We start from the raw sequence: 25708 nt of genomic DNA, 5'->3' as shown, positions 1-25708 counted from the left end.
AATGACTTCCCTTAGCGGGTTGTTAGTATTTGACAGCAGGTCTCTGCGCAGGGAACTTTTTTTCCAATTCTACATTCAAAGGAGGTCCATCAAGGTACATGATTGGCAATTTTCGTCATAATCTGCACATTATTAGCATCGGAATTGACATGGCAATAACATTGGCGGTTTCTGATGTGTCTTCCTCGAACTTTGCCAAAGTCCTCGAGGAGTTTGTTTCTGGCAGCGAACACTTGTCAGATACCCGGTGGTGGCACTCCTGGGCCAAAGCAGTAGGCATGCACATACCCAATTTCACAGAAAAGGGCCTTCATATAAAAGTGTACAGAATAAATGGAATTGTGTTCTTCCCAAAGTGACCTTCATCTGTAGCATTATTTAAAGAGACAGTATCCAGATGTGGTTGCACTGACTCTTAAAATCTGTTTCAAGACGGTTTTACCTTCTTGAATTTAGTCCCAAAAGTCTTATCAAAAGCTACAGGCCCAAATCATATCCATTAAGAAGACGATAATACTTTAAAAAGTTCACAGTTTCCTTGTACAATCTAGTATGACGAAGAGAACAACTAAAAGAACTTTTCAAGAGTCCATGGGGAAAGATTCTAAATTATTTCAGCCGCATCCAATGAGTTCCGGGAAGAATGAAAAGGGCTGGGTTGTCCGTACTAAAAGGATAGCATGTCTTTTTAAAACAGTTGTGAATGGAAATTTGCCCACGGTTGCACCAAAGCAGTACTCACTAGAAGGGCGATGGATTTTAAAAAAACGAATTTAGCAATTTACCACTAGTGTCTCCATTGACCTTGGTGAGAACCACCGCCGGGTTGAGTTATCTGGTAAGGGAGGACTCCTCCCGCTGGCCAGGCGGCGACACCGCCGCTGATTTGCTGAGCACCGCGGCCGAGTAGGGAAGAAAGCTGCTCTCCGACCTCTGCGCAGCCGCGGTGCACGTGAAGTCGGAGCTCGAGCTCCTAGGCCCCAGCGCGCCGCTCTGGTTGCTGTGGCAACTGAGGCAGGAGCACGGCGCAGCGCCGGCGGGCGTCGAGGCAGCTGCGGCCGCGGCCGCTGCCGCCGCCGCCGTGGCCGCGCTGCTGTTGAGCCCGTGCGGCGACTGATAGAGGCCCGGGTGGCGAAAGCTGCAGAGAAGTTCGGGCCGCGAGTAAGGGTGCGAGAGGGCGCGGAAGGTGTCGAGCGGGCGAATGGAGGTGGGAAAGGGCGTGGCGCCTGTGGCGGCGGCGGCAGCGGCAGCCGCGGTGACGCCAACGTGGGGGTAGTAGTGCAAGGGCACGTGAGAGTGGAAAGGGTAGGGCAAGCTCCCAGTGGCCGCCGCATGGGTCATCATGTAGGTATAAAAGCTTGGGTCAGCCGGGTGGGGCCATGACATAGCTAGTCGCTGTCTTTTATCTTTCATTCGCCGGTTCTGAAACCAAACCTGTATCAAGAAAGAAAAAGCAAAGCGTCAACACATTGGAGTCCAATTTTCCTATGTACTCTAGCATTTTGTACACCTTAAATAGAAAGGAATGCTTTGCAAATAGCGTTTTAGTTCATGCATTATCACTCTGAAAATGTAAGGGTTCCGTTTATAAAAATACTATTAAGTTTTGCAAAAGTAATTCTAATTTTCACAAATTATACAGAATGATAGATACGAATATACTACATAATAAATTACTTTATCGTGTGAAACACATTAATACATGAATATTGAATGAAATGTGCAATATAATTATTTAACCGTAAGTAGAATACACGAATTATACAGTATGCACCTTGATAGTTGTTTCGGGTAGATTTAAAGCCGCCGCCAGTTCACATCGCCTGGGTCTGGATACATAGTTTTCTCTGTAAAACTCTTTCTCTAGTCTACCGATTTGTTCTCGGGTGAAAGCAGTTCGATACCGTCTCACCTGGTCAGGACCAGAACCCGAATTGCCTATTGAACTGGAGTTGCCGTTCAGGTTCGTAATACTGGACCCATTCGACGATGTATTAGTTGAACTACCATTATCAGAATAAACTGGAAGGAGAAAAATAAAAACGTGAACGATCGGTAAAGCATGAGCAGAAATTAATAAGGCAGCTTTGATGCCACATAATTAATGCTGGCTGTCATTATTACAAATGGTGACTGTTATTAGAGTCAATAAAGTTCTATGAGACTCTGCATAACCAAATATATCCAGTTAATTTGCGGTAAGTTTCGGTAATTATGTATAGATAAAGGTTTTGAGGTATTCATCCATTAGCCATTTGAATTAACAGAGAATGGATAACCTCCAGCCTCTTCTTAGTCGTTTTGCTTCATTTGCAAAGCTATTTAGTATTCTTCGATATTTTACTTTTTAGCATTTTCAACCAGAAACAAAGCGCACGTCTGAACTGGCAGTTGTTTTAAAAGCAAAATATTTTGTCGTGGACAAGATAAAGGCCCTTTTGAAATTCACAGAGCCGAATAAAATACAAGGTTTTTCCCAGTAATTAATCGTTTAATTTCATAATCTACAGTTTAGATAATGGTGCGATCGAATATTCACCGCAAATCGCCTTTCAAATATCAATGCTTGTGTAGGTATACATCCTATTGAAGAAAATATCGTTGATGTAAAAATAGGGGTTTCACATAACTTCCTCGCAGTTAATTTTAAAATGAAATACTTTAACGCTGTTCATGACTCTATGTCCATTTCAATGCTATATTTGAATCCAGATGGGTCTTGCTATATGAGTTTAAAAAGAAAACGCATGCTTTTTACGGGCCTGTTTTATTTGGAACGGTTTACAGGAAATAACGCAGGCATTCTGAACATTGCACGTTTGTTTTTACAGTTTATTTATGCAGAATGTATCAGTTTTTGGTTTCTATAATTTAAACTATAAATGGAAGTGCTTTCACAATCTTTGATGCATCACTACAGAGTCTTTCCCCAAAATGGTTTTATTTTCTGTCCCTTCACATGTCCTCGTGCAGAAGAAAGCAGATTAGGATTTTCGAGTAATGTTTAACAAATAAATGTTTACCTTTGTTTGTATTTTCTTTGAGATGCGTTGTACTGACACCGGCAGGAGAACGGAGTGTCGAGCATCCCACATCAACATCACTGTTCATTTCTGCTTCTTTTTCCCGACTAGTAAGTTCTGGGTAAAGGGAGAATTTTTTCCTGCTTTCCGAAGAGGAAATTTCAGGCGAGGACGTGCTGTCGCTTGAATGTTGATGATGGAATAAATTGTCTATCTCAAATTTGCCGTTTGTTGAGGTGTCCCCAACAGTGTTGTGGAGGGAGGCGGAAGTTGGTCTGGGGCTGAGACGACCACTGTGATGAGAATTTTCAAGGGCCTCCTCCACCGCATTTCCAGCTGAGTCTGACAAATTCGAAATCCTTTTGGCAGCAGGACTATGCAGACCCCGTTCCATCAGAATTATTTCTTTTCTTATTCTTTCCATCCCGAAGCTGAGAGCAGGTTGCAGGCTGATACTGCACTAATGATGATCTTGCAGCTGGGGCCAATTCGCATCCAGCCCCGCAAGTGTCTCGAAATTTATCTTTTTGGTGCAAAGAAAAAGTGTTATGTCAATACGAGGGAACGACTGGTCAAAATGACCCGCGCTTCCTTTCTCCCGGTGTGTCATTCATCAAACTAGTGCTCGTCATTAAGGTACGAATGACGCTGTTCGAATAATCATTTATTGTAACAGGTTTATAAGCAAATAAATACAAGCGTCTGTCAGTGGATGATGAAGGCGGCCTAGCGACAGGCAAATACATCCAGGTAGAGAGGAATTAGAGGACAGCCCCTGTCCTCAGCCGATGATCGCATGCCCGGATGCTCTGGGCTTTGGCCTCAGGGGTGAAATTGACAGTCTGATTAATAAAATGAATATTACAGCTTTTCCCTGTACATTTAGCTAGATCATTATGCTCTGATTTTGCTTTGCAGTTCTTGCAGGGTTCACATAATAACATCTTTCTCGCCACACTTTTGGTTGCCGGTGGGCGAGCTATGTGGGTAAATGGAAGCATCAAGTTTAAGGATTTTCTTCCTACATTTCGATTGATTATATTTTGAACATTTGGTCAGTTTGGATTGAAATGTCATGATGTCTTTTTTATTGACAATCTGAAGTCGCATTTCTTGCAATTGTACTTTTTAAAGACCCAGTCTCTTCTGTTCCCTATCTGCGTGTTCTCTCTTTAATATCTGTTCCCTCAGCCTCTTGTCTTACCATTGCCTAGTTTACCTCTTTACGTACACCAATACAGATAACTATAATTTTAATCGTTTTTCTCCATCCTTTACACTGGTATGAAATGTACATATTAGGATAGCGTGAATGGAGTTTCTTTAGTGTGTCCTTTATTGATTTATCGCGCCCGATCTATCAGACGTTTAGACAATGAAATATATGTTTGACTTGTAAAGCACATCACCGGCACAATACTTCTACTGAGATGTACTGCATAATTGAATAAAGTTTTCTTTCTTTCGTTTATAATTAGCCTTATATGATGTATTTTGTAATATTTAACATAATTTAGTTAATTAAATATTATGACTGAGATAGTTCAGCTGCCACCCTGTACCTCCCCTCTTCTCTGTCTGGTTACACTTAAATTATTCATTTATTTGAACATAAATATACTAACTATGCTTATATTATTAGAGACATTAAAGGAAAATCCTTTTCTATTAAAAGTTATAAGGAGTGTTTTCCTGTACTTCTTTCTTTTAAAATCAAACTATAAGTACATAATTTTCAAAGAATCTCGAAATAAACGGTAAGGTTAATCCATAAACTGTGGCGACAATATATTTACCTCGTTTTCCCGGCTAGGGAAAAAAAATAATGTGCGGCTATGTAGCATTTGCAGTTATAAGTTTTAAAATTCCGGAGAGGATTTGGAAGATGGAGAATCTGAGCGGACCAGCTACTCTCGGTGTTAATAGTGGTAGTAATGATGACGCTGATAGCGATGATGATAATGATGATGAATTTGTTGTTGTTGTCATCATCGCCCGAGTTACTTTGGATTTCGAAATCAATGTTTACTAACGAAATGGGAAACTTATGAGCTAAGTTGCGAAACGGTATCGTGAAATGTTAATTAAAACTTAACTGATATTCATTGTTCATATCACAGAATAGTTGCTTCCGAGTTCCCCTTTTGGGAAATGACAATGTAGCAAAAGCGTTCAAGATGCATAATTAATATTAAATAATGCATAGACAGGGCCTATATTATCGATGCTAAATGGCTTAATTAGTACTCCCCTCCATGCTGTGGAATCTAAACACTACCGCCCTGTCATATATATAAATATATATAATCCCTCTATTTTTCTTACTATTACCTGCAAAAATTACCATATTCATACTTTTGTACTTAGTACTTACGCCGATTTCCGCATTCAAACAAAACATAAACGGACAATAAACGTCGAAAATAACGGTAATAGAAGCAAGGCAATAATATTATTGCAATTTATGGGAAGCCATAAGCGATTAATGTTAATTGTGGGTAAGAAATCATTAAAAGGCAGTATTAAAAGTTGCATGATAAAAATAATGCTTTCTTCCCATGGGTCTCGTGCAATAATAGAGGCAGCATTTTAATGTTATTGTTTAACAATAAAAAGAAGTTACAAAGCATCATAAATTACCGAAGTACAGAATGCCATTAGATCTAAGGCGATACACTTTTATGTCATTGTAGGAACTCCTTAGACCACGAGTTCCTATCGTCTTATAGTTAGCGATCAAAATAACATTTCGGATTCTTAAATGGTTCGCTATCTCAATAATTAAAAAAGGTTGTATCAATTAAATAAAATACAGTATTCCTGCGAAGATGCTGAAACATTAATAACAATATTTTCGAAGCTTGTTTAATAATGCTATCTATGACTCGCCATTCACAACGAATGAATACTATAACTAATTAATTACGAAGCTTTGCAGTATTTTTGGATACTTAACACTTAAAGAAAGACGAATGGAAGCGAATGGTACCGCATTCGGCCGAAAGTCTGTCCTCTGGCGCCCTCCTCTGTTTTATTATTTTTATAACAGTTACGTCGTTCCATAGCAGCCCCATAGTTGTTTTCGGAGATTCGCAGAACATAGATAGCAAATTAAAGGTGAAACTCAGGATGTTGTCCGTATGAGTTAACTTCTGTATAGATCAATTATTTTACAACGACACAATTCGAAAGTGTTGATACAAAAAATAAATGCATATATTGATTTGTATTTAACTTAATAATGAATTGACCACTCAAGTTTTGTGCGTGTGTGTGTGTGTGTGTGTGTGTGTGTGTGTGTGTGTGTGTGTGTGTGTGGAGTAACAGCGGCCCTGCCATTTTCAAACAGTGGATGTCGTAGAAGGTTTGTAATTGTCGAGAGCAAGTGATGGGACAAAATTTTACATGTCCAAATCTATTTCACAGCCCAACTATCTGAATAGTCAAAACACAATCTCGTTATACGTCCTTATCTCGTTCTGACGAAGGGTCTCGGCCTGAAACGTCGACTGTACCTCTTCCTAGAGATGCTGCCTGGCCTGCTGCGTTCACCAGCAACTTTGATATGTGTTGTTTGAATTTCCAGCATCTGCAGAATTCCTCGTGTTCTTGTTATAATTAACTGATTATTAATTAGTGGTTGATTTAAGACTGTAGAATAATGCCGATTTTCATTGCCATAATACTGATTAATGAAACTGGCAGTGTAATGAATAGAGTACAAAGAAAGCACATTGAACATGGGTTACATTATTTAATATCCATTGTATTGTTCTGTGGTCCCTCGATTCTCTGATTCTGGTTTCTAATCTTTATATTGTAATTAGCTTTAAATTTATGGTAATAGAAAGTTTTAATCGGTTAGTAAAGTCATACAACTGACCAAACCCCAAGAAATAGACTGATCACAGCAGTTCAGTAGTAATCTCTCTACCTCGCTCAAAGAAGGTTTTACAGTAACAGGGTAAATATTTGCTCTTCCGTCTAATGCTGGTACGCGAGGTGTAATTCTGAAGCTTAAAGGGTTATAGCGGGCAATAAAAGCTCCTTTAAAATGCTTTTTGTCTGACGCATGCTGAATTGTCACGAAGAAGGTTTATTTCAGATTACAGTTCAGAATTCTACTATATTATGACTCATTTCTGGCACTCGGTGTAAAAAAGGACATATTTACACATTCGAGGCAACCAGCAACCAACTCGTCAAACTTGAAAATAAATTTATTATCAAAGTACGTATTTGTTACTATATACTTCTTTAAGATTAATTTTCTTACAGGCATTTACAGAGAAAAAAAGAAAGAGGAAGTAGATACAAAAGTCAGCATTGACCTTGGGTCAACAACTACAGTACAGATGTGTCATTCTGTGATGTAGTTCGTGTCCTTGACGTTTGTTCGCAGAGTTTAATTTGCAAAGAGTCCACACTCTGTTTTATTTGCCAACTGCGGTAGAGTTACTGCAATAAAATGATCAGGTAGTTTGGACCAGGGTGTAGTATGTGCTTAATAAATAGTGCCATTTTCTGAGAGGTACTCATTGCCTGCACGGGTATATCATTCTCAATATTTGCACTTACAAGTTGTGACAAACGTACATGTGAAATTATATCTGCAGGGTTTGGAGTGAAGACAACCATTAATTTTAGAGAATTTATAAGATGGATTCAACGTCGCTGCAGTACAAGCTGACGTTAGAGACATCTAGCGATAGGACGGTATTGTTGCAAGATGGAGTGCGCCCAATTGACATGAAACCAGTACTTTCCACGAACGTTGGATTTTCGCCTGCTATGTTTCCTTCGGCTTTGAAAACGACTCCAAGTGGAAGATGCCACGGATTGTATTCAGAAGACATTTCAGCTTGCGGTTCGTATGGAAAACCAGATCGGGGGATTGTTGCCATCTCACCTGAGGCAGTTCCATTCACTGCCAACCAGCTTCAAAGTGACAGTGATATATCTTTGTTTAGTAACTACCGCCATAATGCTTGCATTAAAGGAGAAGTCCCCACAAGCTCAACAAGTTATCAGAATTGGGCATTAGAATACCCCCGAGCTGCACCTGCCCAGACCCGGGCCGATCCCAATGACCCGGACACGTCTGCCTACAACTATTCTCAATGCTGTGGAGCATCTATTTCAGGAGGAGCATTTCATACTACAAGTTCCAGCACCCCAATGCATTTAGGTCAGTCTGTTGATGCATATTGATATCCTGTGGCGGTTGACGTGGTTAAAGATTGCGTTCATTTTCTATAGATGTTAAATAACAACAAGGTTGCTATTTTCTTGTTTGATTGTGTTTACTTTAACTTGAGTCTGGTCGCAAGGCAATTACTTTTAGTAGACGAAATCGAGATACGCGTGACATCTTTTCAACCAATTCACCAAAAGAAAACAATCCATTATTTCCTATTAACTTCGCTTCTTTATATCTATTTTTAATTAAAACATTTCAGAGGCCAAGCCAAACTTTTATGCTTGAGAATAAAGTATTTTCACCTAACGAGGTAAGACGAACGTCTGCTTTTGTTGAAAATCAAACACTTTGGATATAGTCTCCACCCTTTGAAAAATACAAGGACAGATTGGAGCCAAATTTGAAAAAAAATGGTATACGACAATTCATTTCACTTTAAGTTAAATGCAAATGTATTTCTTGAAGATTAGTAATTTTGCGTATAAACATATTGCCATAGATTGCATCATCCGACTTTAATAGAACTGAAAATTTAAATAGATAACAAAATAAGTTAGGATGGCATCAGTAGTATGGTTAGCAGAGACTTCCACCTGCTAAAACATTATATTTCCTTAAATTGATGGTAAACCTGCTCATGGATGTGTCTGTTACTTCAGCTTTAGGATTTACATCGCAATGGTCAACGTCGCAAAACCTAGAAAATAGACGAAGGAAGAAACGAATCCCTTACAGCAAACAGCAAATTGCTGAACTGGAAAAAGCTTTCGAAAAAAATCGATTCCTGACCCCCGAAATCCGATTAAATATTTCTTTTAAATTAGGTTTGACAGAAAGGCAGGTAAGACTATCTCTTTTCTGCTTTTACAAAACGAAAAAAAGTGGAGTACCTGGGCGACGGTGTTCCCTTTTAGTTTGTCAACAGGTGGGCGTGTTTATTCTCACAGAACATTAAACCGAGGCCGTTCATATTTGCAACACACGTCAAAGTTGCTAGTGAACGCAGCAGGCCAAGCAGCATCTGCAGGAAGAGGTGCAGTCGACGTTTCAGGCCGAGACCCTTCGTCAGAACTAACTCCCCTCCCCCTCCAACTTTCAAATCCCTTACTCACTCATCCTTCAGTTAGTCCTGACGAAGGGCCTCAGCCTGAAACGTCGACTGCACCTCTTCCTAGAGATGCTGCCTGGCCTGCTGAATTCACCAGCAACTTTGATGTGTGTTGCTTGAATTTCCAGCATTTGCAGAATTCCTGTTGTTTCCGTTCATATTTGCCATATTTTGTTTTATTAAATTTTGCTTCTATTTTCAGGTAAAAATATGGTTCCAAAACCAGAGACAAAAAGAAAAAAAGCTTCTTCGTGTGCAACAACCGATGCATCCAAGCTGCTCTCGAGTCTGAAAGGGGAACACTTTTATTCAAAGGAAGCATGGCTTTATCAGTTACAAAAATATCGTTTCTAGGACGCAATGGCTAATTGTGTCTCTTCAAATATACATGGACATAGATGATTCAACACAGATCATTTTCATTCTTTAAACAACTGTGTGATAAAATGATCTGACTATACTGTAAGATTTAGTTTTGTTTGCGTTAAGTGATATTAACGGGTTGATTTTGCTAAAAGTAGGGAACAAGGAATAGTTACACTGCATTTAATTCTTAATGGAGATATTGTTTGATTTGCTAAAATAATTATCTGTAAACCATAAAATGTAACAAACACTTGACTACTTCGAATGAAGAAACTGATTTTCTGATCGTTACCTTTAGTGACAAAATGATAATATTGGCAGGGGTTGTATAGGACTTTTCAGCTGAATGATTTTATTTTCAGGTTTGAAATTATTTGAAATACCTCATTGTACTGCATGTGAATTTTAATAAAACTGGCAACTTTGTGAAGGCGCTACATGGCATTCGGTGTGCATTCAAAACAGTTTTAACCTTGTTTTTCCAAAACACGTTGAAATATGTATAAGCCAGAATTTAATAGCTGGAGACGAATGTACGTTTACATAACGCATTTAAATTCTAAAAATACAAAATAAATCCAGGTTCTATTTAAATTACAATATATACTTATCTCTTGATTGATTGATCGATCGATCGATTGATTTCGATTTATCCGTCTGTCTATCCTGTACTCGATTTCAGGGAAAACGTAAGAATCAAATGTATTTTTCTGTGAGGTTTTTCATGACGAAGTTTCTGAAATACAAAACACAAAATAACATATACCTGTTGTGCATATAAAGAAAAAATTCCTACACGGTAAACTTAGCAGTACTCGAAAAGTGTTAGATACTAACCAATTACAAGAGAATCGCTTGAATCAGTGATTGTCAGATGTATAACTCAAGGTCAAATCAAGGCCAAAGCTTCTAGACAATGCGACATTTGATTAGAATTATGCATTTATAAAGGACTTAAACGCTTCCAGCGACACTTCAAAAACAATGAATTCTTTACGGAGTCATCTTTTGCGTAGAGCAGATAATTTGAAAGCACTGTCTTATTACGGAACAGTGTTTTCGAATGAATATTCAAATTATCTTCAAATCAATCGATCTATGTATATATACATGCAGGTATGTCCGCCTGAATGTATGTATGTATCTGTATTCCTATCTATCTCTGTGTTAATCTGTTCAATGCCTAATTTTGCTTCAGGATTATTTCCACCTTGAGTATTTGCTATTCTCTTCCTGTTTTGAATTTTAATAATTATATAGTTCCACTATAATACTCTCACTGATTTCGTAAACAAAAGTAGAATTTCCATTTGTGTTCCTGCGGGAGTTCGGTTGATAACATTATAGCAATTCTGCTCAGTATTGTTTAACTCAATGATATATTAATCTCAAATACTATATACAATTATAAAGGAAATCATCTCATTATGTTATTGCAAAGACAATTGATCAAACAAATCCGGCGAGCATAATCAATTTATGCAGAGTCCTGGTGAAGGGTCACGCCCGGAGCGACGACTGTTTTTATTCCCCTCCATAGCTGCTTCCTCACCTGCTGAGTTTCAAGACTGAAGATTCAAGATTGTTTAATGTCATTTCCAGTAGAAGAGTATAAAGGAGAAGGAAACAATTATTACTCTGCATCGGATGCAGCACAATAAAGTAAGATGAAGAACAGAATAATGAAAAGGCAATAAAAATAAAAAATATAAGATAGCTTAAATACATATGTAATTGTATGTACATAAAGTGACGCTGGTTACAGGATTTTGTTTCTGTAACATAATCAATTTAGTTTTTAAAACTTGCCTTCCTTTTTCTGCTCTAGAAAATGACTTTTTATAGTCAGTTTTCCCCTCCCTCCTAGTATTTAATTTTATTATTCTTTGTCAGAATCATTAAAGCTAATGAGGAAAGGAAGTTGGCTGCAGAATATTTTTTGGTATGTGGGAGGAAATCGGAGCACCCAGTCTCGGGGAGAACGTGCAAAATCCTTATAAACAGGGGCAGAATTGAACCCGTGTCGCTGGTACTACCAACGAGGCTACCGCGCTGAGAATAATCAGATCTCATTTGTATCTGTGTTTTTACACCTAATTTGCTTATGTCCAGATATGTATGTCTCGCATCTGTAGCAACACACACTAAATACTGGAGGAACTCAGCAGGTCAGACAGCAACTATCTTTCGGCCGAGACCTTTCTTCAGGACTGAAAGGAAGGTGGGGGGTGGGCGGGGGGGGGGGAAGAGACGCCAGAATAAGCAGGTGCGGAAAGGGGAAGGAGTACACGCTAGAAGGTGATTGACGAACCTAGGTTGGTGTGGGAGGGATGAAGCAAGATGCTAGGAGGTGAAGTGGAAAAGGTAAAGGACTGGAGAAGAAGGCAACTGATAGGAGACCATTGGAGAAAGGGAAGGAGGAGATGATAGGCAGATCTGGGGAAGAGAAGCGGTAAGGAGGGAGGCAGAGTGAGGAATTGAAGAAGAAGGAAGGGGGAGGGTAGAAAATGACCAGAAGTTAGAGAAATCGATATTCATACCATCAAGTTATCCAGAAGGAACAAGAGGTATCGGAACTCCAACCTGAGAGTGGCCTCATCATGGCGATAGAGGAACCTATGGGCCGACATATCTAAATAAGAATGCGGATTGGAATTAAAACCGGAAACTCTCGGTTTTTTTTTGCGGATGAAACGAAGGTGTTCCGTAAAGACGTCCTCCAATCTACCTCGGATCTCATCAGTGTAGAGGAGGCCATATCGGGAGCACCGGGTACAGCAGAAGACCCCAACATATTCGCTGTTGCCTCACCTGGATGGATGGATTGCGGGCCTGAGTTATACAGCTCTCGTTACATGCACATGTAGTTCAACTCTTTGAGTGATTATGCGGAAAGTTTGAAGTTAATAACTCATCTCCAACTACCTTAGGCCACGAACTTATCAATCACCCCTGCTGTGGACCACTTACTGGAGGTCCAAGACGCTAACTTCTACAAAGAAGGGATCCGTATGTTCCATGACCGCTGAACTAGGTGTGTACATGTAGGAGGGGACTATGTTGAAAAATAAATGTGCTAGGTTTTCTAAAATTGACTCCTTCTACCTTAGGCCAAGAACTTACCAATCACCCCTCGTGGATGCTGTGTGACCTTCTGAGTTTCTCACACAAAATGCGGGAGGAACTCAGAAGGCGATGCAGGATCTATGGAAAAGAGTAAACGGTCGATGATTCGGGCCAAGGCTCTTTGAGTCCCGCTGAAAGGTCTCTTCCCGAAACGTCGTCTATACTATTACCCATAGATGCTGCCTGGCCAGCTGAGAACCTCCAGCATTTTGTGTGTGTTTCTTGGATTTCCAGCACTGCAGATTTTCTCTTGTTTCTGCTGAGTTCCTCCATAATTTTGTGTATGTTACATGCCAATATTTGCTGTGAATATCTAGAGAAATAGTTTACGTGCATAGTAAAGGATACAATAACCTGATGTTTAAAACTCGGTTCATTAGGTAATTACAATTAAAAGCATTCGAATGAAATGCTGGTCAGTTAATACCTTTTTCAATTGCATACCAAAGGTCAAATATTGCCGCCAATGTACCGTCTGATTCAAAGCATTGCGTTTATGTACCACCCTTAACAAAATGAATTCTATTTTGGAGTCATCTTTTATGTCCAGGGCAGGTAATTTAAAAACAGTATGGCCCTAGTGTTGAACAGTATTGCCAAGTGAATATTCGGACACTCTTTATATGTTAGTGTTGGGAGAAGGTGTCAACTATGGGAAGGCTTCCACATTACATAGAATGGAGTATGAGAATTTTGTTTGACGTCGTTTGTACCTTTTTTAACCCCTTATTAGACTATTAATGACGTGGAAAACTTTTAGGTCTTCTTCCTTCAAGGATACTTGGAATATAGTTCATGCAATAAACACCCCATTGCTGAATAGCAATTCTTATAGATATTGAAGAATATACAATAATAACCCTACTTCTTGTGCCCATCCTGTCAACTTCTTTTTCTATTACAGATTTTCTGGGCGACCTTTATACGTATTAAAAACTGACAATCAGATTTACCGCCTTGAAATTAGACCAATTTGCAAGCTCTCCACGTAGCGCCACTGTATAATTACATTATGACAAACTATATTTTCCATCATTTATAAAAAGAAAAAAAGAGTAAACATTGGCTACTTTAAAATGAGTACCGAATGAGATCTGCAGCCCGATCCAATTAACCATGACACGTACAACCTTCTGAAGGCTACGTGCGTTCATAGCTCCCGTTTTACCACTGCGAAGGCCATGGAATAATGCAAAAGTAAATATCTGCGCGCCAGTGCTGTTCATGAAGACACCAAATTCCTAGTTATTAAAGTTTTAATGGATGCAATGTCCTATAGGATACTGTTAGACTTAATAGTACATTAGAATGAATGTTTAAATACAACATTACCAAAACAACCTGAACATTCAAGTTAACTAATTTTAAATAGTGGGCAGTGGAATTTACTTATTTATTCGCTACACCTCTGTCGAATAGAACGGAGGCAGGAATGATATTTCCTTGTACTATACAGAATAAAACACCTGATTTCAGAATTCTAAAATTCGTTAGAATACATATTGGACGTGCATTTGCTTAACTAATAAGCATTCTAATTTGGAGACATGAATACATATTTTGCATTTTATATATGTATTTGAATCCCATGCACTATCCCGGGACATTATGCTTATTGATAAGTTTTCTTTCTACCTAATGAAACTACAGTATTGTGTTCTGGGATTAGATTACGCTGGTACCTGTAGAGGTAAATTTACTTTTATACAAAATATATTATCTTTACAAAATCTACTCTTCTCATACATTATTGTAAACTCAATTTGAAGACCTGGAATTGGAAACAGGCGTGCATTTTAATACAATAATTCTGTAAGCTGGGTTTTGGCCTGTTTGATCCCCACAACAGCGATTTGAATGTGGTTGTTGTGCGAAGGAAGAGTGTACTATTTAAAGAATATTTTTAATTGTGTTTTTTGATTAAATAATTGGGGTCTATACAATTTCCACATTATCTTCCCATACACAGACACAAAGCTTTGAAGTATTTGGTAGACCCAGAGCAGAGAGTATAGTTTTGCAGCTTGCAGTGTAGTAAATTACTTCCGTAGTTCTAACTGGAACACACGCATAGAAGTCGAAGCAAGAGGTGTTCATTTTAAGCGTTTAATTGGTTGCTAATGACATTAGATTAAAGACATATTTCATTATCTTGATTATTGTTGATGGAGTAAATCCAGTTTAGTTGTAAGCCCGTTATATGAGTAAGTTATTATCGATGTAAAACAGAAATGTTGCAAATAAAATGGATTTCATAGCAGGGATTGTCCAGAGTTTATTTTTAATCACATATATTGCATAATTCAATTTGCACACTGGATACTCACGCATTGATAATACTTAACTTTTTACTGAGAAAATAAAGAAGTTCAGTAATCTGGTTTTATTCAGGTATTAGTATTAGCCATTGTGTTTGACAAAAAACGACAATTTTATGAGAATGTGAAGTCAAACGGAGCTCATATAACCTCTTAGTCTGCATATCTGTATATATATTCTATTAACTGATTGTTATTCATAAACAAGTATCTGGTATCGGTAACTACGTAAAGTAGATACAGTACTTCTAGATTTTAATATCAGTTTTAACATACTTACGCATTAAATTGCATCGAATTACTTTAATGACAGGCTGAAATAATTCAGAATCAATCTAGCATGCCGAAGAATTCTGAGTATAATTAGAGAAATACCTAACATATTCTCAAATCAGAATTCTTGACACTTAATAGTGAATGATGTCTATTTTTAAGCACATATTACACTTACCACAAGTATAATTTTGAACCAAAATATTATTAATACGTTAGGCTTATGAATCTTGCCATTCAGAATAACATACAGCAAATATTTTACACAAAAAACTTCTTAATTCTATTTTCACTCACCCCAACACCGAAGTAAAACCTAACACCAATACGAATGCAATATAAAATAAACAAAATTTTATACTTCGAAAAAAAAAACCCCAACTAGGATTCCAAGCACAGTTCACAAATCAACAATGAAAAGTTTGTGTTAAATTTTCCACAAGAGTGTGAAAAAATTAAAGAAAATAATTGTGGATCAAAATATCGTTCAATAAATGCCTTTAATGTTTATATAGAACGATTAAACGTTACCTTTACTCCCTAAATACAATCAGCACATTGCAAGGAAATATTGCCCAAACGCTTAAATAAAATGCAAATTGTTTATATGAGTAGACTCTGCATTTTTAGTCTGTTTTAGATGCGGGCGATGCCGTAAGGCCACATTTATTCCGATTTCTCGTTGCTCTGAAATTTGATGATGGGCCTTCGGGTGAAATCCAACATGAATCTCACTCAACGTGCTTATGAAAATGGGGATTTAGTTTTAAAGCGAATTGAGTGAGCAAACTAACACACCCCCTGTAAGTAAATTAGAGCTTCATTTTACATAATTCGAAGCAAATAATTGTTTTCAGTGATTTGACATATTAAAATATCACATGTTTTTCCAATTACAAATCACAGCTAATGTCAGATTTTCAGATTCTTGAGTGATTCCCACCGAGCTGTTCAACAGCTTTAAACCACTATTTACCGTCTTGATCCCTCTCCTTCTTTCTCTCTGTCTCCCCCTACCCCACCCCCTCTCTACCTTGACCTTGGCCTTGATCTACTTCCGGAAAGAACCCCTTTGTCTGCATTCCAGAGATGCGAGCAACTTGAGAGGGCGACTTCTATTTTAATCCAATCCCCGGAATTCTAAATAACAGCAGCTGTCCGAAAGCAAATATTATCTTACATTTTCTTCACTATGAAAGTAGGAGCAACTCACTTTATATACTTTCTTTTCTCTGATGAGATGTCTCGTGCGCTCTTGAACAAATGTGTTGCGCTTTTAACATAGTATTTGAGTACAAATTATGATAAATTGGAACTCACTGTTCTGCAATACTTCTCTCAGATTATTAAAACCGCTTTTCGGGCTGCTTCTCTAAATATTAGCGAAGAACATAGTCAGTACAGGAAACGGGTATCTTTGTAAAGAAGGAAGTACTGAAAGCCAAAAGGATTTACTGAAATCAATGCATGTAATTTAGTGCCAAACCATGAGTTCCACTTGTATTTCCTTATCACGGAATCTAGGAAGGAAAATCTGCTTTGTCTCTGTGAAGTAATAATTTATCACAAACAAGAGAAAATCAGCAGATGCTGGAAATCCAAGCAATAAGTAATAACATATTATTTTTCATTCTGCCCTTCGGCATTTTGAAAAATACGCCAGGATTCAAATTAAAATTTAAAAAAAATCTTATTTGGTAACATGATCAACGAATTTCTTGTGCACAGATTCTAACTTCCGAGATGATCGGAAAACATTCTCTGGAATCGTCAGGTGACCGGGTTCCTGCTGAAACTGGGTTACGGAGTCTCATCTCTTGCCATTATCAGTTTAGCATTTATTAAGTGTTATTCTTATTGCTTCTTGTACCTTTTATTTAAATATCTGTATCAATCTTCGTTTTCGTAAGTCAAGAAGTGAATGTAAATCTCATGGCGCACACAAATAACATCTAAAGAGCGTATGTACATGTTACATTTAGTTTTCCCAGCGTGATGTGTGGTGTAATTGTGGTAGAGAATTATATAGATGTTTACATCACGCTTTACTGTTGTTATATAGCCATCATCTAAGATATTCTATTCCATATAACAAGACTTATTTGATCACTGTGCAAAAGTCTTAGGCACCCTATATGGTCTCAGATGGTATGGCATCCACAGAGTCCTAATCTCAACATCATCGAGGCAGTCTGGGGTTACCTGGAGAAACAGGCGCAAGCGAGACAGCCAAAGTCTGCAGAGAAACTGTGGCAAGTTCTCTAGGATGCTTGGAACAACCTACCAGACGATTTTCTTACAAAACTGCCTAAGATGATTGATGCATTTTTAAAGGCAAAGGGTCGTTACACCAAATATTGATTTGATTTAGTTTTTTTTACTATTTACTGCTTTTTATTATAAATTTCTGATATTAAGGAACTTCAATGCATTATTTTTGAAAGCATCTTCGCTTTGCAAATTTTTTGTTTACTTGTGCCTATGACTTCTGCGCAGTACTGTACATTTAAGTGTTTCGGCCATAAGGTGTGAGATAACCATGGAGTGAAACGAACCGGGTACTGGAATTGTGCTAGACTTCACTAAACGCTAGATATTTTCTGGTCATTGCTAAACAACAGGACCTGTTGCGAAACAACATGAGATAATATTTTCGTCTGCTTGACATAAATAATTGGAAATTCAGACATGGCCAGATTGCTGTCGGGGCGGTGGCAATTTGCAATATCTTTGCTTGGTCGACACAAGATACAAACCTAGCCTCATATGGGAAAAAATACACCAATAAGCAATTGTATAATACAAAAACACGCAATTCCGAGTGGGAAAAAGGTATAGGTCTGAGTAGCTTCCGCTGAGAATTTTGAAAATATGATATTTTACATAACTGAACGTAAGCCAATTTAAAAGTGGTCGCCTAAAGATGTAATTACAGAAAGAGAATATATGAATTTAAAATCTATTTCTTGCAGGTTTTATAGTTAAGATAGATATCTGTTATCACGAACAACATACTTTGATGCTAAAAAGGTTGTTACCGAGATGTCTTCATCGTTGTTCCCCATTCTGTCAATCCCATGATGACCATGACAACACATTCAGATTTCTAAACGGAAATGACAATTTTCCGAAAAATCTCCAATGCTTCATTTTAACTGAAAACTCTCTTAAAGAATTCTTAATGTACTTAATATTTGTACATATACCACACCCGTTAATTAAAGGATATATTTTACAATTTATCAATAATATCCCATATAAATTTCGACTAAATTGCATTGGTTACAATACTGACGAAAAAAACCACAATACTAGTTTTAATGTACATCAACAGCATTGGTTATTTAATATGAATTAATTTGGGGAAAATACCGATGATTTTAAGGAGTGCTCTAAGTACTGAAGCCAGCTCAGTTGCAGTGTATCACGTGGTCAGAGTCAACCTATCGCGTTTCACTCGCGCAAAGCACATTCTAATCAGTGAAAATAAGCACCTCTTCTCACTCCCAGGACTGCTTTTATAAAGCAGTACTTAGTTTGCAGTGGGTCGTGATATGACAGCTCTTCTGTCAGCCCCTTGGAGGACTGATACCATCAGATACCTGCACAACAGAAACAACACGAATAAGTCGGAGATGGAAGGACTGGGTGGGAACGTCCCTTCAAATCAATGCAGGAATTTTCTATCTCCCACTGCATTTGGAGCTCATCACAACTCTTTATCTTCGGGACCTGCTTACTCAGGCGGAGATCGTACGCATTCTGTCATTTCTGAATCAGCCAAGCAATGCAACCCATGTCCAGCTCCTACTAGCCCTCCAAACCCAGCCTTCAACTACGGTTATCATTTTGGAAGCAGCTATTACAGCTGTCGAAATGTTGGCATACAGCAAACTGGACTGAAATCTAGTGCTCATGCATCCCTAGCCGGTTACCCAGTGGACAAATACACGGATGTTTCGAGTTTCACCAACAGTCCTGTCCCAACTGACGAGGTAGCAAACCGAGCTAAAGAATTTGCATTTTATCAAAGTTACCCTAATCCATACCAACGGGTTTCTAGCTATTTGGACGTTCCAGTAGTCCCTACCATAAGTGGCCACGGAGAGCCTAGGCATGAAGCCTTATTATCCATGGAGGGTTACCAGCCATGGACATTTGCTAGTGGGTGGAATGGTCAAGTGTACTGCCCTAAAGATCAGACGCAGTCTTCACATTTTTGGAAATCGCCTCTTTCAGGTATCACGAAATATTTTCACAGGAAAAAAATATATTAAACTCATTTTTAGTATAAAACAAAGAATATAGAAGAAACTTTCATTTAGTGCTTTGTTTCTTTGTAATATGTAGAATGAACAATGCATGGAACTCCTATATCAGAATTAATATATTCAGATGTGTGTTGGACTGAATGTTTAAATGACTCAAAAATTATCAAGTGTACCAAATAGACAAAGGTCTGCGAGTTGTCATTTTGACTTCTTTTTTAACCCTCTCTCTATCGTCCCCCTTTTATTCCCCACACCCTTCCAACTGCAGCTGTTTGAAGCTTGTTCTCATAGTTTGCATTTCACCCCCCAGGAGATGTGATGCACAATCAAACTGATATAAACATTTACAGGCGAGGGAGGAAGAAAAGGGTTCCTTATACGAAAACCCAGCTTAAAGAACTCGAGCGAGAATATGCCACTAACAAATTTATCACCAAGGAAAAAAGAAGAAGGATATCTTCAGCTACCAACCTTACGGAAAGACAAGTCACCATTTGGTTTCAGAACAGAAGAGTCAAAGAGAAAAAAGTGGTTTCCAAAGTCAAAGAAAATATACCTTAATTGCGCAGACGTTACTAGCCAACAATGGCGCATTGTAAATTATATATGATGGTCTTTTAAAATGGAAGCTAATGAACGTGGGAGACGGTAAAGCAACATCTTCGGATTTATAACCAAAATAAAATCTTCAAACGACAAGTTTCATGAGATGTTTTGCAAAACTTTGCTGAAATGCTTGATGTGACTCATCACCACATGCGATCAAATAGAACACTCATTTGAGTGTTCCACGTTCGCTTATTTGTTTTGTGTTACCGTGCTGGATCGTTTTCACAAGCGACATTGTAGGAAATGCAAAATAATGCTCATTTTTTGTCTGAAGAATGTTTAGTGAATTCAGATAAATTACGGGAGGTCTCACGGTATACAGATAAAATGGCGGCTACAACTGATAACACGTTTAGACCCAAAAGCTGACATTAAGTAAAGTTTGACCTTAGCTTTCTTGACGTACGGCGATATTTATTTACATTTCAATGTTTTGTCATGTTTTGCAAGATGTGCCATGACTGCATTATGAATGGGTTCAAATGGTAATCGCATATACTAGCAACAATCATCTAATGATTGAAGATATAGTCAATTTTATGTCAATGCCCGTTAGAGATTATTTGCAACAGAGATACGCGCAGACTGTGTGCGGCGGGACGCCATACCAATGCTATATCAATCGCAGCGAATTTACAATCATGTTCATAACCAATTATTTAATCCTTATACCGAAAAAAACGTTCTGTTGATTTACACCAGAAAATTCTGCAGTAACATATTTCCAGAAGCAAATGTAATCATTAAAGATAAATTTCGGTTTCAAGTGAAATATTTGTCAAATTTAAACGTCTTAATGTATCTTTATGTTATGAGTTAAAATATGAAAGGCGGTGTCTCTGCCTTTTGAATATTTTGTTCTGGATTGTTATTTTCAAAACAAGTGCTAATATATTTGAAAACTCCTTTGAAGTTTTGAATGCGACGTCATTAATTGAACCTCTTTCGGCTATTTTCTAACTAATGACTTGTTACGCTGTATACTTAGATTACTTCTTTAATGTAATCGCAATTTCTATATGAGTAAATAGTGAAAATCATTCTTGTACTTCATTTTATGTACTGCATTTAAAAAATAACCTTTGTTCATATTTCCCTTGTTTCCTTTACCCAGGACGAAGCAAATTTGATCTTGCGTTGTTTCCTTACATGGATTTATGCTATGTAAAAAAAATTAAAACAAATCCCTCTTCAACTGTTTTATATTTCTTGTAAATTAATTCGTTTTTTTTACCCCATCGACATGTAACATATTAAACTGTACAATACTTTGATGAACATTTTGCAATTCACCGCAATATTGAGATTTATCGGCGAAATTCAAATAAAATTCATTGTATTCGTAAATTGGAAGGAACTAAAACTGATTTGATTTAAAACATTAAAACATTGTTTGATTTTTAACGACAAATGCTGGTATGCCGATCCAGCATTTGCTTCCCGGATATTCTGTAAACATAATAACTCGATATATTGAAGTAATCCAGGTTGCTGAGTTTCTAAACAAATTACGAAAAGGACTGAATGGGGATAATCATGACATGAATGAAATTCAAAGTAGCTTGGAAGTACACTCGAGTACAATTTCGAGATTTCTTCAAAATCTTATTCAATTGCACCATCTCATTTTCGCGTTTACAGATCAATAACGCAACATTTCATTCACGTAACCATTCCAATATTGTGCAAGGATTGTCCCAAATAATTATTGGGGGTGTGTAAACTGGATTGCAATGTGGATACAGTATTAGATTCAACTACTTTAGATTAAAGCTTGTCAAAATATTCCCAATTAAATCTCGTTCTATCATATCTAATTAAATGTGCAAACCGTCGACCTAATTTTATTTCTCCTGAGTTTATTTGGATAGATGATATCCGCTAAGATGTCTAATGTAAGCATTTAATTTACGCACTATTTAATATTAATTATTACGCATTTTAATATTACGCATTTAATATTAATTATTACGCATTTAATATTAATTATTACGCATTTTAATATTACACATTTAATATTAATTAAATTTAATATTTAATGTATTTAATGTAAGTATTTAATTCTCTTTCTGCGACCGTGCGTAAATATTGCAAAATATAAGTAACATGTTCACAGCAATCAAAATATGGCCTGGATTTTCAACGCACTCCTTGAAGAAAAAAATGGGGGAATATTAAAGTGGCAAGAAAGTTGGAGGTGGAATAAATATTTTATGCTTGTTTTATTTTTTTAAAAAATAGGCACGTTATGTGATGAAATTTGGAATTAAGTAAGATTCATGGCTTTTACATGAGCACGAACTTAGTAGGTGATAATGTTGTTGACCCCGCCATCTTTATTTACCAGCTGTTAACAATTGCTAACTATATTCCAGTGCGTTGTAGTGAGTTCTGTTGGTCAACCATAGAAACAAATTTAAAATAATATGTTTTCTCGTGTTACATTCCAACCCTATGTTCTGTTATATGCGACATATGCATACAAGCTGACTTTACTCGGTTAAATTTGATAGCGCTTTGTAGCATTAAAACATATTTTTTGGAAGGATGTTCAGCCCTCTGATGTCAGATTTCTATTTACCATTGACCTTGACTATCGTTATAGTCTTTGACCTTGACTTTATTTAGCATCATGAATAATAAAGACTGTGCTGATCACAGAACTAGTTCGCCATCTGCTGGATAAACTGATGTAAAACATGAGACAACCCTGTTACAAATGAAGAGCGGGCTTCAAGATGGTCGGTCGGCTGTGGACCAGTATTAGAATTAGGTCAACTGTTTGGTTTCACTACATAGTCTTAATGATAGGTTGCTTCGATAATTTAGCAACGTTTTCATGCTTCAACAAAAATACGATAAAATAAGCCTTCGACGAAACCAATTTAAATGAGATAAAGCACGACAAAATAAGTCTTTGACTAAACCAATTTAAGTGAAATTTTCGAAGGGCGGTGTACAATGCGTAAATAACTGTGATTTAACATGTCACATCATTTAAATTTAGGGTGTTTGCACGAATTTATGCACAATTTGATATTTATATATTTAAGACTATTTTGTGTTCACGTCTCAGAAAAGTAAACACATCCCGGCTTTGATGTTATCTTGTAAGTAATCTAGTTTCGATGAATTGTATAACATATACATTTTTGGTTCTATATTTCTTTCGTAGTTTTCAATGTGTCGCGATATATATCATAGACAGAATTTAAAGTGTAACCAGGATCGCACAAGAGCTTTGAGAAATGTCATTAACAATAAAGCAGCTTTTGTTATAGAGAGTGTAAAGTGAGGAATCGCGACCCAGTTGCATTCCCTGGTTACATTAAATCAAATGAAAATTTCATTGTGCGCAACCTGACACCAGCTTACAAATGAAATGGCGAAACACATATTGATCTTATTGCAAGTATATACTCTCGTTGAAAATTGCGATTTGATCTCATTCGACATTGACCTTGAAATGGGCCACATTTTCATTTTAGAGCAACTTCAAGATTTTTTTTTGAGATTCAGCAGAGCTCCAGCTTCAGTCCAGCGCCTTTGTTTGCAACTGCTCGTGGATTTTAATGTCTCCGTACAGAAACCATTTTCGGGATTTTTGTAGGGAATCGTGAGATCATAAAAGTACAAGAGGACAAACAGTCGTTTCTCCTTCCGGTGAGGATGTGATGGTGGTGTCCGCTTTGATTTTACTGCTCGTGATTTTAACTGAAAGGACAACAGTTTTTGTCAAACTGTAGGTAAGTATAAATAGCAAAGTATAAAACATTGTTAAATTAAATATTTGGAATAATTTATATTAACAATAAACAAATAGTAGGTACTGTAGTTTTGCAGTCGATGCAACGCTGTTTCTGCTACTTTAGGAGGCATGGGTGACTTTTGGTTACCTAACGTCACAATTAACAGGATGCACTATGGAGTTTGATAAAGATATCCACATTTCCGTTGATGTTATTGCACTTGCTTTGCTGTTTTGATAACCGGGCAAGCTTTAATCCGATAATTGGGTAATACTTTGTCGATTTGATCAATCGTGCTCGTTGTTGCAAAAATTCAGCCAAATCGAAATTTTAAAACAGGAAAACGTAAAAGACCATTGCTCTTTTAATTTTGTCACTACTTTTGGAGAACCTGTTTGCATTTTATTCTAGCAGACTTATTCGACGTTTGTTTTCGTTAACATTTAAAATCGGGGTCTGGGGTTGTCTAATTTACGGATGATAACGTTCAGACATTTTCTTTCCAACTAAAATCCTTCAAATTAAAGAAAGATCAAATTGAACTTACAAAATTCTACTTCATATACGCACAATAAACAGAAATTTATAATCGAATTTATTCTCCGCTTTTTTAAGCTCAGCCGCATATTTTAGGTACTGCATAGTCCAACTCAAATCTGGACAGACTGGAAACAAGGCCATTTTATTTTCCACCTACAAGTGAATTGGAACCTTAATGTAACAAACTAGTCGTTTTTAAAAGTAAAATCAAAATGTCCTAAGTGTTGTAATTAACGATGACACAGAGTATAATCGCCAATTATTTTACAGCAAAGACAATAATATTGTGCGGAATTGTGTAATTTTATTATTATTGTGTATATTCTTGCTAATCAACAGAAACTGATCTATACTTATTGTTTCTAACCTAACATATTCGTTTTATTTAACTTAATTTAGCACGGAGTGCATCTTCTAATCTTTTTAGGTTTGAGTTGCCTTTCATGTGTTTGATTTTTGAATAAAGACATCCTTTATTCGTTCTTTTGACAAAAATGGAAGCAGAACCAAATATGCAGCGTGCTGAATTTATTCACACTGTATTTGTGATCTCCAGTGGATTTGGACAGCACAAACATATTCACTAATACACAAATAAAAGAAACATAAAAGAAACGTGCCAAATATTAATAGACCAGAAATTTTATGTTAGCTATTTAATCGAGCTAACTAGATATGGTATTGTAGAATAATTTATTTTGTCGGCCAAAGCATCATACCGGTTTTATATTTTAAATATCTTTTGAAACTGATTTGAAATACATAAAAGAACATGGATAATTCGTTTTTAAAACAGATTAAAAATCATGTATATCAAATATATAAAACGTGCAATGTATCCAATAGAGAAGGTATTCAGTATAATTTTTTAATATAAATGTGTTTCAAAATTATTACTTTCAAGTGTTTTTCTGGACTATACACACATTCCATTCACCGGTGAACGGCGTCGCACTAACAGCGGGTAAGTGGATAAACCAGCAAGTACACATGGACGTGGACTTGGGCATTTCAGCCGCGAGTTGTATTGAGACGTAGGCGGTGCCAATAAAAAAGCTGCTTCCGCTTGCCTTGTGACCCTCTTGGAGCCAATCGGCAAGCGGCTTTCATTTATCTCTGTCTGGA

At 37.2% G+C, this 25708-nt stretch overlaps 3 protein-coding genes across 3 annotated transcripts; 2 read left to right on the top strand and 1 right to left on the bottom strand.

Annotated features, from left to right (window-relative positions):
- Nucleotides 1-831: 831 nt before the first annotated feature.
- Nucleotides 832-3459, bottom strand: evx2 (even-skipped homeobox 2). Its single transcript, XM_072259641.1, has 3 exons — nt 3024-3459; nt 1775-2022; nt 832-1434 (listed from the first exon to the last, which is right to left on the bottom strand). Exons 1-3 carry the CDS (start codon nt 3445-3447, stop codon nt 832-834), a joined length of 1275 nt encoding a protein of 424 aa, XP_072115742.1. The 5' UTR covers nt 3448-3459.
- Nucleotides 3460-7682: 4223 nt separating this feature from the next.
- Nucleotides 7683-9623, top strand: LOC140198638 (uncharacterized). Its single transcript, XM_072259640.1, has 3 exons — nt 7683-8211; nt 8883-9064; nt 9534-9623. The coding sequence occupies exons 1-3, from the start codon at nt 7683-7685 to the stop codon at nt 9621-9623; spliced, it is 801 nt and encodes a 266-aa protein (XP_072115741.1).
- A 9411-nt stretch (nt 9624-19034) lies between these two features.
- LOC140198637 (homeobox protein Hox-D13) lies at nt 19035-20246 on the top strand. Its single transcript, XM_072259639.1, has 2 exons — nt 19035-19653; nt 19996-20246. The coding sequence occupies exons 1-2, from the start codon at nt 19050-19052 to the stop codon at nt 20244-20246; spliced, it is 855 nt and encodes a 284-aa protein (XP_072115740.1). The 5' UTR covers nt 19035-19049.
- Nucleotides 20247-25708: the final 5462 nt, after the last annotated feature.

The sequence above is a fragment of the Mobula birostris genome, chromosome 6 (assembly GCF_030028105.1).
Source record: "Mobula birostris isolate sMobBir1 chromosome 6, sMobBir1.hap1, whole genome shotgun sequence".
Taxonomy (NCBI): Eukaryota; Metazoa; Chordata; class Chondrichthyes; order Myliobatiformes; family Myliobatidae; genus Mobula; species Mobula birostris.
This window is presented reverse-complemented; position numbering and strand designations above follow the sequence as displayed.